The sequence below is a fragment of the Mesocricetus auratus genome, unplaced genomic scaffold (assembly GCF_017639785.1).
Source record: "Mesocricetus auratus isolate SY011 unplaced genomic scaffold, BCM_Maur_2.0 Super-Scaffold_100015, whole genome shotgun sequence".
In the NCBI taxonomy this organism is placed as follows: Eukaryota; Metazoa; Chordata; class Mammalia; order Rodentia; family Cricetidae; genus Mesocricetus; species Mesocricetus auratus.
Window position 1 is genome coordinate 1493725 of NW_024429198.1, and position 14340 is coordinate 1508064.

Genomic DNA, 14340 nt, shown 5'->3' on the forward strand with positions numbered 1-14340 from the left:
GGAGCTTCTGAAGTACCTTGTTTACTTTCACTGAAGTTAGTGAGTGCCCCCACACATCCAAGTCACTTAGCAATGCCATGCAGGCTAGTTAAGGACCAATTCATGACATGGCAAGTGAGACCACACTTTTCTGTCTGTGTGTCTAACAAGCATGATTATCAATCAAGGAACACCAGACTGTCAACCTTGGTGATACTTAACTCGAGTCCTCCAAGGTGACTCTGGAAAGGAAAAAACATATCACAAAGTTCACAGCTGTGCATGAACTCTACTGAGCATTTTCCGGTGGGAGGGGAACGAAGCTGAAATGGTAGGTTGAAGGAAATGGATGAAGAAAACAACAACAGCCTTGAGACAGCTCTATGGATTTGAGGGCCCCACCAACGCTGAACTCCCCGGTTTTCTCACATGTTCTCCAGCAGCTCAAGTCCTGGGTAAACTGGGAGTCCATTTGGCCAGGGACTGGATTTTGGCAAGGCTGAAATGGCAGATGAATTAGAAGAGGAGAAAGTAGAGTTATCATGAGGCAAGCATACAAATAGTCTACAAGATTCAAATAAACTTGTATCTTAGGGTTTTGACTGGGACCACAGGGATGCTAGGCCGCAAGCTATTTGGTAGGAGTATGCCAAGTACCTTCCACTGTCTGGGTGCGGCTTGTGTCAGAACTAAAAACAGTACCCCAATAGGTTTGTGTGTACAAATGAAATGTGACAGCATTCACGAAACACACTGCAATCAATGAACCATGACAAGATTCTTATATGAACCATAAGGAAGATTTTTATGGTGACGTCTGCATTGGGAAAGCAAGGTGGGAAGAAGAATGTGGGCAGGGGCTTTAAAATAAGAAACAACCGTCGGGTGGTGGTGACATACACCTTTAATCCCAGCACTCGGGAGGCAGAGGCAGGCGATCTCTGTGAGTTTGAGGCCATCCTGGTCTACAGAGTGAGTTCCAGGATAGTCTCCAAAACAATACAGAGAAACCCTGCCTCAAAAAAACAAACAAACAAAAAAAGAATAAGAAATAACCAGGTCTTGACAACCAGTCCTCAAGCGTCAAATCACCTCACATATGAGGCCATTTCAGCAGTGTAGTGATTCTTCAAAATTACCAATAAACATTGCTGGCTATGATGTAGTTTAAGCATTTCAAAATGTCTAAAAATAGTGTATTTTAGATGTTACCCTCACACCACACACACACACACAAGCAGCTGTAGGTTTTTAGGACAACAAATATGATATTCAGAGTCATTTGAATATCCTGCTGTGTATTCAGGTATCAGAGAGTCACACTGAACCATTTAAATAAATGTACTACTTATGTGTTGATTGGGAGTAAAAGTTAAACTTAAAAAATAACTTAAAACAAACATTAGTCATACATCAAACTCTTGGGGATCAACTGTAAACCTCAGGGTGCCCTGACCTCAGCTCTCTTCAGTGGCTTCAGGAATTTGCACTTATTCTGTGTTTGGAATGTTCCCTTGTAGGAAGCCCAGCACCTCATGTTTTCCCTACAGTCAGAGCCCTGCCTATGCTTATCTTCACTGCGCTTACACAGGAATCTTGAACCACCCTACTTAAACACTGCAGATTTCCCCCAGTCTTCATCATCCGTTGCCTCCTCTCTTTCTTGTCCTCTGTAGCACTTGTCACAGCCTGCCAGACGATATTGCTCAGTCCCCTGCTGCCTGCCAGCAGTCTCACCTGGCTGTGTACTCCTCGGGGATAGGGATTTCAGGGTGCTCTGTTCAAACCTGTATCTCCCAATGACGAGAAAAGTGCCCATCACACAGTGGTAGGTACCCAGTAAGTATTTACTGAATGCATGATTACACTGAAAATCTGTTCCTTCTGGTTTCAGGGAACAACATCTATTTTAGGATACTGCTCTGAGAACCACTTGGATATTGTTCTGAAAGTTCTTAAAACATTCCAAGATAAGGAGAAGTTTTTTATCAATCGATTTAAGGTAAAGGAATTATTTTCTCTGAAGCTCATAGTTACCTCAGAGGCAAGCAATACTTGTTTATTCAATGAGTGTCTCTACTCCATACTGTTACCGCTCTCCTCAATTCTGAGGTTTGGCATTGCAGGATGACCAGCTATGTAGTGAGACTACACCATTTTGGCTAACACTAGTGCTGACCAGGAAATCTTAAGTGTGCCTGCATTCGTCCCCCCAACAGTTTTAGTGATGTGTATCCTACTCCCCTGAAGGAGGAATGGGCTGGATACGATTTAACAGAAGTCTCATGGCCCTACCACAGTCCTGGTTGTTTGCATTTGTACAAGCAAGAACATATCATTCTCAGAAGCACTGGAATCATCCCAATCCAGTTATTTAAACCTTGTGGTGGTCCATGAAATGAAGACAAAACATGGGAGAAAGCAAATTCCTATACGTGATTTGTGTCTCCCTCCTCTTGACTTTAAGGGTATTTTTTCTGGAAAAAAGAGCCTGACCAAGACAGACCTCATCCTGATATATGGAGCTGTGGCCCTCCACGCCCCCAAGCAGCAACTTCTAGCCAGACTCGATCAAGATATCATGGCTCAGATCTTGCTTCTCTACAGCCAATGTTCTCAGGTAACACCTGTCACAGGACTGTCTCCATTTGCAGGCTGGGGATGCCAAAGCAAAATTAAACATAAGAGCTGGCATGTTAGAGAGATGGGTACATATGAACAGAGACACTTTTATGGAATAAGGCCAAACGTTGTATCTTTCCTGAGGCTGTGGGCAGTCTGTGACTTTCCAGATGCCTTCCCAGGCCAGTTGTATCCATGGTGATCTCAGTCTTCTTTGAATATAAATAATTACCACACACCGTTGAAGGGCAGCTGACTTGTAACTTCCCTGTTGTAATAGTCTTACAGGTATAATTTGGAATCAGCCACTTAACCTCTCATGTCTCCTGTGACATTAAATAGTGAGCACCATATGTTTATTTTTAGGCTGAGTGAAATGTGTCATTTATCAAGCTTCTCAATCCATCTCATTTTGTGTCACTTCTCCCTCTGCGCTCATCCCAGGCACCCTGGCCTTCTTGATTCTTTTCCACGCCAAGGATGTGAGGTCAGCCTCAGGCCACCAAGCTGAGTTACAATTCATCTGTCACTTCTTCCCCAAGAGCATTTTCTTCGTTTCTCTCACAAACTACTTCCTACCTATTGTCAATTCAAAGCCACTTTGCTGGCCATGGTTGAGGTGACCCCCTAAGAATCACAGAAGGGTTGAATTCGAAGTTCAGCTTTGTAGAGTAGATTTCCAGTAATGTTGATTAAGTAGGTCACGAAAGGAATCTGGAGACCTGTAGGCGTATGAGGTTTATGAGTAAATCTTAACCAAAAGCAGGTGTGGGGAGGTCTCTCTGGTTATGTCCACATTTGCTTCTGCCTTGCCAAGCAGATCCTCTTGTGTTCAGATCTTACAGGATTTTGCATTTCTGTGAACAGAGAGAAATAACTTAAGGGAATGAAGTTTTAATCTGGCTCTTAGTTTCAGAGAGTTCACTCCACAGTTGCTTGGCCCCCATGTGTATGGGTAGACGATTATGGTAGCAGGAATAGATGCTGAAGTTTCTCTGCATGGCACCCAAGAAGGAGGAGGAAGAAAGATCCACACACAAGATATGCCCTATCCCTGAGCTCAAAATTTCCAAAACCTCCCAAAATAGTGTCATTATCCAAGAACTTGAGCCTTTGGGAACAGTATACATTCAGACCATAGCAGTATCTTTGGATGTATATATATATATATATATATATATATATATATATATATGTGTGTGTGTGTGTGTATGTATATATATATGTGTGTGTGTGTATGATAATAATAGGTTTGTGGGGAGTTCATAAAAATATAGATATCATATATTCCAGTAGATGTGTGTAGGGCAGTGAGTCCCATACCTTGGACACTAGAGAATTGCGTGATGAGTACATTTAAAGACAGAGTTGACCAGTAAGTCTTTTTTTAGGAATGGATGACAACCTGGATGTTTAATGTGTTCCTCATATTTCCAGACTTCTAGGGAAATGTGCCTATGTTGGGAAGAACAGGTAGAATGGAGTTCAGTGACCTTAGGTCTGTCTTCCAGGGGCTCACTGAAAGTTAGGTGTTACTGGAAAGGGAATCAAAGAAAATGGCCAGGGTATGACAAAGCAGATAATCTTTGTCAAATCAAGATAGATCATTACCTCAGCTCTAGTTCTGTAAGAGGTTCTGAAGAAATTGTTGACACTGCCATCACGTAAGAGGAGCAATCTCGTTCCTGTGAGACAGTCTATGAAGTACAGCCTCACAATAATTGATAATTGCCTTCATTTCAACTGCAATTTGTCTGACAAACCTCACTGTAACATCAGTCTCTTGTTATAAAAATGTTGACCCATCAGTCATGTCATTTCTAATATCCATTGTAACTACAGAAGATAATGAATCAGGAGTAGAAAAAAGACCTAAAGTAGAACCAGAGAGGGACAACCTAGAATCGGTTTTGCCAAGGACAAGATATGATTCTGTTGCCCTCAAATCTAATAAGCAACAATGAGAATTTTTAATGATAAAATGTTTTGTAATACATTAATTTTAGTCATCCACTGAGGAAACAGTACAGAAATAAAAGAGGAGGTAAAGATGATTGAAATAAATGAGTGTATTTTCATAGTAAGAAATTCTGCTAAAATATAATAGATACGAAAGTGATATGAATAAAAACATAAGACTTATAGGGAAATGTGAGTAGGGCATTATACTGAAAATAACTACTATAGACACAACAAACAAAGCTACAAACATCGTCTCTTAAGTAAAGCTAAAGTCTAGTGTATTGCCGGGCGTTGGTGGCGCACGCCTTTAATCCCAGCACTTGGAAGGCAGAGGCAGGCGGATCTCTGTGAGTTCGAGGCCAGCCCGGTCTACAAGAGCAAGTTCCAGGACAGCCTCCAAAGCCACAGAGAAACCCTGTCTCGAAAAACCAAAAAAAAAAGTCTAGTGTATTACTATGAGCCAGTAATCATAGTACTTGAGAGGATAAGGGGAGGAGATGAAGAGTTTGAACATGTAAAAAAAAATCAATAAAATACTAACAAATAGAATTCAACACTACATTTTTTAAAAAATCACATACCGTGACCAAGTTTATTTCATTCCAGAAAAGTGAGGATGGTTCAGTGTATACAAATAACTGCAACACAGCATGTTATTGAACTCACAGACAAAAATCATGTTATTGTCTCAATAAATAAAAACTTTGACAAAGTTCAGTCTTTCTTTATGATAAAATCTTAAAGAAACTGGGAATTGAATGATACATCTCAACATCATAAAGGTTGTTGATATCTGACAAAGTCATAGCCAGCAATATAAGTGAAAAAAACCTGAAACCATTCCCTCTAAAATCAAGAATAATATAAGGCTGTTCATGCCACTATCAATAGACTACTCTCAATCTTAGCTAGAGCAGTAAGACAAGTGAGAGAAATAAAAGAGATCAAACAGGAAAAGAAACCAAACGCTTCCTATTTACAAACAGCATTATCTGATACTTTAAAGACCCTAAAATGCCATGAGAAAGCTCAAACAGTATTGGCACACCAAATCAGCGTATAAAACTCAGTAGCTTTTCTATACACCAAATCAGCATATAAAACTCAGTAGCTTTTCTTGTTCAAGAAAAAACATCCCATTTACTATCACTCCAGAAGAAAAAATATTTTAAAAAAAGCATAATCAAGGATGTAAATGACTTCTACAATGAAAACTTTAAGACACGGAAGAAACTGAAGAAGACATAGAAAAGGGTATGCTCATGAACAGCAGAATTCATCTTGTAAAAATGGTTTTATTATAGGAAGTGATCCACAGATTTAATAGAATTCCCACTAAAAATCCAATGCAATTTTTCATAGAAATAAAAAATCCATCTGTACCGCTTTGAATAAAAATGGCCCCCATAGGCTCATAGAGAGTGTCACTATTAAGAAGTGTGGCTTTTTTGGAGCAGATATAGAGGTGTGTCATTGGGGCTTTGAGGTTTCAAATGCTCAGGTCAAGCTTGGTGCCACTCTCTCTTCCTGATGCCTACAGATTCAGATGTAGAACTCTCTGCTGCTCTCCGTCACCATATCTCCCTAGGTCCTGCCATAATCATTGTGTCTATTTACAGCAATAGAACCTTGACTAAGATGCCATCCTAAAATTAATATGCAACCAGAAGAGACCCAAATACCCAGAAGTCTCCTAAACATCACAAAACGGTCTCAAATTGTACTGCAAAGCCATAGTAATACAAACAGTGTGGTACTGGCTCGAAACAGACACACAGGACAATGGACAAGAATGGAAAACCCAGAAAAAAAATCTTCCATAGCAACAGCCACATAGTCTTTGAAAAATGTGTCAAACACATAATTTGGGAAGGGAAAAGTCTCTTTGACAAACCATGCACATAAAAATGGATACTCACATGTGAAATAATGGGAATAAGTTTAAATCTCTTACTCTGCACACACACACACACACAAAAAGTTCAAAATCAAGCAAAGTCCTTAATATAAGACTATAAGTTATGAAACGAACATTTAAGGTATAGAAAGAAACGAGGGCTTTATTTTTAAAGGTAGGGATATCAAAGTACAGGAAATAACCCCAAGAACTGATGGTGAGATTGTTGTGAAATTGTAAAACGTTAGGACAAGAAATGAGGCAACCATCTGCATGGGGAAACAGCCCACAGAACCATTCAAACTGTTGGACAATTATACATCTGATAGGGAGTTAGTCTATAGAACATCTAAAAGTCAAATACTAATGTTACAAGTCAGCCAGTCAATAAGTTGGCTAGTGAATTGAATAGGAAGGTCTTGAAGGAAGAAATAGAAACAACCAGTAAATATTTTTCTTTTGGGGGTGTGGGGTTTGAGGCAGTATTTCTCTGTGTAGCAGCACTTGTTGTCCTAGAACTAGCCCTGTAGACCAAGATGCCTTCGAACCCACAGAGATCCACTTGCTTCTGCCTCCTGAGTGCTGGGATTAAAGGCGTATGCCGCCACCTTCTGGTTCAATAAATATTTTTCAGCATCTTAGTCACGGGAAAATACAAGTTAAAACTGCTTTAAGATTCTATCTCATCACAAGAGAAATGGCTCTTGTCAAGAAAACAAGTCACAGCAAATGATGGTGAAGATGTGGGGAAAGAGAAAAACTTAGCATGTAGCACATGTGTCCATAAAAAGACTAAAGGAAAATGTGATGTAAGTAAGCAATGGAATTTGTTCAACCATAATGAAGAGTGAAATTATTCCACTTTAAGGAAAAAAAGGATGAAACTAAGAATTATTACTAAGTAAAATAAGTCAAGACAAATATTGCATTTTCTGGCATATGTAGAACACATAATTATATGTTGAATTTGTTTGTATACACATAGTTCTAATAGTAGAAGGTAACTGTGATAAGAGAAGCATTCAAAGGGAGGAGGAAAAGGACTCAATAGCAAGTGATGAAATATATGTATCATGAAAGCAAAAGAGATCACCAGCTAGAGAAAGGGAAAGGGCATGGGGAAGGAAATTAGAAAACAGTATATTGACTGACATATATGAAAACATCACAACAAAACCCACTTCCTTGTGTGTTAACGAAGAAAAAGGAGGAGGAGGAGGAAGAGGAGGAGGAGGAGGAAGAGAAGAAGAAGAAGAAGAAGAAGAAGAAGAAGAAGAAGAAGAAGAAGAAGAAGAAGAAGAAGAAGAAGAAGAAGAAGAAGAAGAAGAGAGAATTTGGGATCAACCTGGGCTACATAAAAAGACCCTATCTCAGGGAAATAAATAACAAAGTTTAAAGCACAGAATACAATTAATTAATTAAAATTAGAGCATACAAATCACATTTAACCTTGAAATACCTGAATTCAGTTAAAAATGCAAGTTATAAAATGGTGGAGGGGAGGGGCAGAGTTGCCTGAGGTTCGGTAGACAGCTGTAGCACAAGATTTAGACAGAGCAGTTAACAGCAACTGGAAGGAGCTCACTGGGAACTGTATGCATGTTTGAACACTACACATTCTAATAGGGCTCAGATCAACTGGACACCTCTCCTCTCCCACATAAAGCTGCAAATAAGGAAACAGAAAATTTATACATGCTAAAAATATTCCTAATGCCTCAATCCCACCATAACAGACTCAAATTCCCAGCACAAGCTTGACTGTTGTAGCTCTGACTGATCAATCAGCTTCATAGCCAGCCATCCTGTGGCTCTCCATTTTATAACTTTGCCCATGATTTATTCCAGAAACTGTTTTTACCTTTCTCCTTGCTAAAGTTGGCTAGAGACTTTTTGCCTGAAAATGCTGTCTTTACCTGTCTTGCTGTTGCTGTTCCTAATGTACCTGCGAGTGATACAAGTCTCCTCTTGCGGCTATGCTTCTGCATAAGGGGTGTGTCTTTGGGAATTGGAAGTGTCTTTAATCATTGCTCACTCTGTATCTGCTTTTGTCTCTAATTTTTCAGGTTCTGGGCGTGTCTGTGATAAATAAGGTAAGAGACGATAGATAGATAGATAGATAGATAGATAGATAGATAGATAGATAGATAACAGAAAATATTTGCATACATTGAACCTACTTCTCCCTGGGAAGTATGACAAGAACAGATGGCCTCTTGATCTCAAAAATCTCAAAAAGATTTCAACATACAACTCATTAACCCAATTTAAAGCCATGTTCCATAAGCCTAACGCAAGGATAAAGAGATACATTAAAGTTCCAGATCATTTAAAAGTATAAAACATTGCAGTGAGTTTCAAATTACAAGTTATGAATCGTCCCCTCAAGGGGGACCATGATATCAAGTTACTAAGTCACAAACAGAAAAAATGCTTAATAAAACAAAGCAAAGGTGAAAATTTAAACAATACAATATACATAACAGTATTATTATTTTTTATTTCAGCTGTGTCCTAGATTTGTGCAAGGAAGTCTTGTTTTACTTCTTTCTGTGGTTTATGATTGGAAAAAAAATAGTTTGAAAACCACAGCTCTAGAAAAACTCCAACGTATGTGGGAAAAGATTGACCTTCATGTCCTAACTTTGTGGCACTCAAACCCTAGGTGGGGAGAGGAGATGGTAAAGGAAACAAATGTGCCACCTTTGGTCATGTTTGTAGACCCAGGCCTGGTGCCTAACATGTGAGCATTTACTGGGGCTCATTTTGCTTCAGGACATGGATCTGCAAATGAGTTTCACAAGAAGCATCACTGAGGTCAGCATTGCCATCCAAGACGCTGAGGACTACAAGTTCCAGTTTACCTACAAGGAGATGTTGATTGGTTTTATGCTGGTGTGTACACAGAGAAGAGGAGAGGGGGCCCTAAGTAGTCCATGTAAAAGTGGGTGACATTCAGCATCACCATGAAACACATCTCTTGAATCCTTCTGATCCAAGGCACCCAAAGACCCAAGTCTTTCTGAAATGTCTGGCCTCCTTTTGTGTGTTCCAGGACTTGATAAAGGAAGAACCCCTGAATTCCTTGGCCAGCCCTGTTAGGTGGAAAGCCTTAATCGCCATCAGATACCTAAGGTAGAAGAAATCTTTGTTATTTTTATAGTGCATATGTGTTTTACATGTGTGTGCACACATGCCTCGGTGCATGTGCTAGAGGAAGACATGGAGTGTCTTCCTCAATTGCTCACCACCCCATTTTTAGGCAGAATCCCTAGAACCTGGAGTTCACCGTGTCCACTAGCCAGTGGGACCCCTTTCTCTGCCCAGTCAAACATTAATCTATATCTCTGTGTCCACCCCAGATTGAGGTTACAGGTGCACAACACCAATGCAGCTTTTGTATGTAGGTTCTTGATTATATCCTTTGACTTTCTAGGGATGCAATCTCAGGACCTCATGCTTGTGAGCCATCCACACCACACCAAATCTTTCTTATTCTTATTTTCTCTCTTTCAGCCTCCTCCCAATTATCAACTGACTTATCTGTCAGTGAAGACTCCAGTATGTCCTCCCCAAAATAACCACACTTCTTTAATGGGGCTCATAAATGACAGTTTTCTCTCCTTGAGAGTTACCAAACTGGCTAAGACAATGATCATTTGATAACTGACAGAGTCAAATAACTATTCAGAGAAGTCAGATTCATTAACAGATGAAAGACTTAAATTTCTACACAAAAGGAAATTCTCATCCAAGATCTCAGCCTAGAAATTTTAATCTTCAAATTAGAAACATGAAATATTTCATCACACTACAGCTTTTGTTAGCTAGCCATGATAAACCCGACAAAGAAAATAATTTTGTGCAAGTTTTTAAGAGTTATAGTCCCCACTGCAGCTAAAGAATTATACTGTTTACTGTTAAAATTTGAAAAATAAAGTCAAAATAACAAAACTCACCCAAGAAGCCCCCATTGCTCACTTTCTTCACAGACCTGAGATCCTGTTTGAATAAGACCTTTCACCCTGATTTTTCTCACTTCATCTTACAAATTCCCATATTTCACAAATGATGTTTTTATTTATTTCTGTGTGTAATGGTTTTATATAAAATACTCAAGATCATTCACCATCAAGGACATGAAAATCAAAAACACTGTATCACTTTGCACAATTAAGATTGCTGTTACCTAAAAAGAAATAAGTGTTATTGGGGGTAGGAGAAAGAGAGAATCCTGTACTGTGGTTTTTGGCATGGATATTGGTGCATTGGAGAAAACAGTATGGAAGTTTCTACAGAAATTGAAAGCAGAATTATCACATAACCCTTCAGTCCCTCTTGTGGGTAGATACCCAAGGAAAATGAGTCACCACCTTGAAAAATAGCCCCAGTGTTCATCACAGGGTCTTTCATGAAAGCCATTGTAAAAGAGCAAGCTAGGCGTCCATCAATGGACAAGTGTTTAAAAGACTGTGGAAAACATAGGAACAATAGAATATTATCCAGCTTAAACATTGGAATATCTTGCTCTTTGTCACAACATGTGTTCATTTAGAGGACATTATGTCAAATAAAATAAACCAGATATGGAAAGAAAAAGTACTATTGGGTCTCTCTTATATGGTAAATCTAAAGAAAAAATCCAAAGACAGAGAGAGAGAATAAAACAATGGCTACTAAAGGCAAGACCGAGGGGAATAAAACAATGTTCATCAGAGAATACACAGTAACATTCTCCACAATAAGTCTGAAGATAATGTGCCTCATTAACAGCTGTGATCCAAATGGCATGCTATTTTAAGATTCCAGCTACATGAATAAATTATAGATTATCTTACTACAGTGTGGGGAGGTTATATGACCTATAACATAAGTTACCTATTATATTGTTTTCCGAGAGAGAGAGAGAGAGAGAGAGAGAGAGAGAGAATCTCGTAACCATGTTTCATACTTTTAAATGCACACAGTTAATGTGTGCATCCAAATCAAGAATTAATCATACTATTTAAGGGTTTATTTCTATTCCAGTTGTCCATGAGTGTACCCATTTACTTACACTGCACAATTTTGATTACTGTGACATTGTAACAAGTTTCTACAATCAGTAAGAGGTGGGTACAATGTAGTACTTGACCCCCATGCACTAAGCCTTCCCCAGCACTAAAAAGAAGATCAAATTCATTCTTAGTAAAATGCTTTGTTTCATCTTACCCAACATATCCAGTATATTATCATTTCATCATGTGTTCAGTATTTTTAAACTACATTATTTTTCATTCAAAATTCTCAAAATGCAGTAGATGTCACACATAACATCTTAATTCATATTAATTAATTCAAATGGCTACTGGCTACACTCAGTTTGTATAGAACTAGACTAATCTCTAATCACACACAAAGAAGTGGTGATTGTATGGGGCCATTGTGGAGGAAAAGATAGCCCACAAATTGGCAGAAACAAAATCAAAGGATGCTAGCAATGTTATGTGTCAACCACGGTGTTGTTTTCACTTATGCCTGCATGTCAAAATTCATCAAAGTGTAGACCTTGAATAGATTTAGTGCATTGTGCATTGCTTTTACATCAGTACACCAATTTTAAGAAAAGAATCAGACAATGGTAATGAGAAGATGGTAAACAGTCTTCCCAGCTCAGCACTGAGTACCTTTCTCGCATTCTTCATTATTATTTCTTTCTAATACAGAAGCTCTGAAGTGTACCTGCTTTCTTGATTTCCACTTATACAAATTTTAAAGAACAGCCTTTTCATTTTTACCTAACTTTTGCATTTTCCCAAGTCATGTCAGGTATAGCTCTGATAACTATATAGTAAATGTTTTAGTAGAAGGGAGAAAGGAAGGGAGGGAGGGAGGGAGGGAGGGAGGGAGGGAGGGAGGGAGGGAGGGAGGGAGGGAGGGAGGGAGAGGAAGAAAGAAAGCAAGAGAGTCAAGTTTTGCCATCCCTCAACATCTTTGTTTTTTTTACAGGAAATGCTCACAGTAAGAATTTATCATCAATACCAATAGTGACTCTAACAGATATTAACAGTGTTTTAGTGGTGTTTAACGTCTTCCCAATCTGTCCTATTACCACCACCTCTCTCAATATCTCAAATATTTCAGAAAGTGTGACATATTTGTCACCTGCTCGGATTTTATGGATAGATCTTCAGTATTTTCCTGTAGGATAATAGCAGGTTTAATTGTATCGTTTCCTCCATATGGTTCTCATCTCAGCAAACTGAAACCTCAGCTCTCACTAAACGACCACCTGAACATTCTTGAAGAGAACATTCGGAGGCTGCTGCCCCTTCCACCTCTGGAAAAACTCAAAAGTGAGGGTGAAACGGACAAGGACAAAGAACGCATTGACGTATGTGACTGGGGTCTGAAAAGAGAGGAAAGTTCCCCCGAGGACTGTTTTCACTGCAGCCTGAGACTAACAGTCAGACTTGATTTCAGTTTCTCTACGAACGATCGATGGATGCACTGGCAAAACTTCTGAGGTCCATGATCTGGGATGACACGGATGCACAAAACTGTGAAGAGATGTTTAACGTGAGTAGGGTCACCATTTCCACTGGTTGCCCAACTCCCCAACATGTCTGCTAGTGTGCCACAATAAGCAGTCCCACCCATATCCTCCCCACAGGAAGACATCCAACATTACTCTACCAGGTAGGGACAATCTTTTTATTTTTATTTTTTAATTTACAGGCAGGTGGACACCCAGTTATAGAAGAAGCATAGAAAAGGGGACAGTGAGGGAGAAGGGAAGAAAAATCAAATGCAAATGGTACTAAGCAAAGACATTCCTTCTTTGCCCAACAGCTTCTCCGGATGTGGCTCGTTTCCCAGAAAGAGTGGGAGAGAGAAAGAGCGTTCCAAATCATCTCGAAGATCCTAACGAATGACATTGAGGCAAGTACTCCCTCAAGCAGAGACTGTATCATTAGTCAACTGTGGGGACACTTAAGACCTTTGCCTGGTTCATCTCAGGTCCCAGACGGAGGAGTATGACAAAGCCATGGGTAAATCTCCCAACTCCAGAGGTGAGCAAGCACTGCGGCCACTTTGCATACTTGCTGGCCAGAGTCTTCCAAAGCTCGTAAGGAATCAAGTACCTTTTATGTGTTCAGGGTTTAACTTCATCCTAAAGGACCTGCACAGGAAAAAGAATGGACATAGCCCCGATATATCATCAAGCCACCCCATCACATGGCTACCTCCTTTATCCTGCAGGCACCACAGAACTTCAGAATTGGGTCTCTCCTTGGGCTCTTGGCTCCTCACTCATGTGATACCCTGCCGACCATCCGCCAGGCAGCTACCAGCTCCACTATTGGTCTATTTTGTGCAAAAGGTGAGGGACAGGCGGTGAATGCTTGGGTAAATGGAAGGCATTTTCTTAGCTTCTGACTCCTCTTTCCACAAATCTTCCTTTCAACAACCACCTCCTTTCTCTCCAGTTGGCAATTCTCAATTACATCACAGAATTCACTGTCTTTTGGACTTGGAACACATCGTCATATTCTCAGTGACTCCTTTCCTTTTTTGAGGGAAGGCTGTCTTTTGAGTCAGGGTCTCACTACGTAACTGTTATGTAACTCACTATTTGGACCAAGCAGGACTTGAACTCACAAGTGTGAATCTGCCTCTCAAATGCTGGAACTAATGGCATGCACCACCAGCTCAGTGTTTGTTTGTTTGTTTGTTTGTTTGTTTGAGTCTCACTATGCTGCCCTGGCTGCCCTGATGTGGAACTCACAGAAATCTAACTGCCTCCACCTCCAATGTGCTGGAATAAAAGATGTGTACCACCACACCCTGATTAAAAAAGAAAAACTAACACAAAAGCATTACAATGATTTCTTATAGTA

At 39.7% G+C, this 14340-nt stretch overlaps 1 protein-coding gene across 3 annotated transcripts in view; it reads left to right on the forward strand.

The window, feature by feature from the left end:
* The window catches only part of Mroh2b (maestro heat like repeat family member 2B), a 70324-nt gene that overhangs the window by 31229 nt on the left and 24755 nt on the right, over nt 1-14340 (forward strand). For 2 of the 3 annotated variants that reach the window (XM_005086509.3, XM_040757828.1), the window contains 9 exons: nt 1874-1981; nt 2447-2599; nt 8527-8553; nt 9236-9355; nt 9516-9595; nt 12698-12833; nt 12923-13018; nt 13292-13381; nt 13703-13823. In XM_005086509.3, coding sequence (XP_005086566.1) covers nt 1874-1981; nt 2447-2599; nt 8527-8553; nt 9236-9355; nt 9516-9595; nt 12698-12833; nt 12923-13018; nt 13292-13381; nt 13703-13823 — 931 coding nt within the window. The remainder of the gene's footprint in view (nt 1-1873; nt 1982-2446; nt 2600-8526; nt 8554-9235; nt 9356-9515; nt 9596-12697; nt 12834-12922; nt 13019-13291; nt 13382-13702; nt 13824-14340) is intronic. The other variant, XM_040757829.1, reaches the window with a different exon arrangement.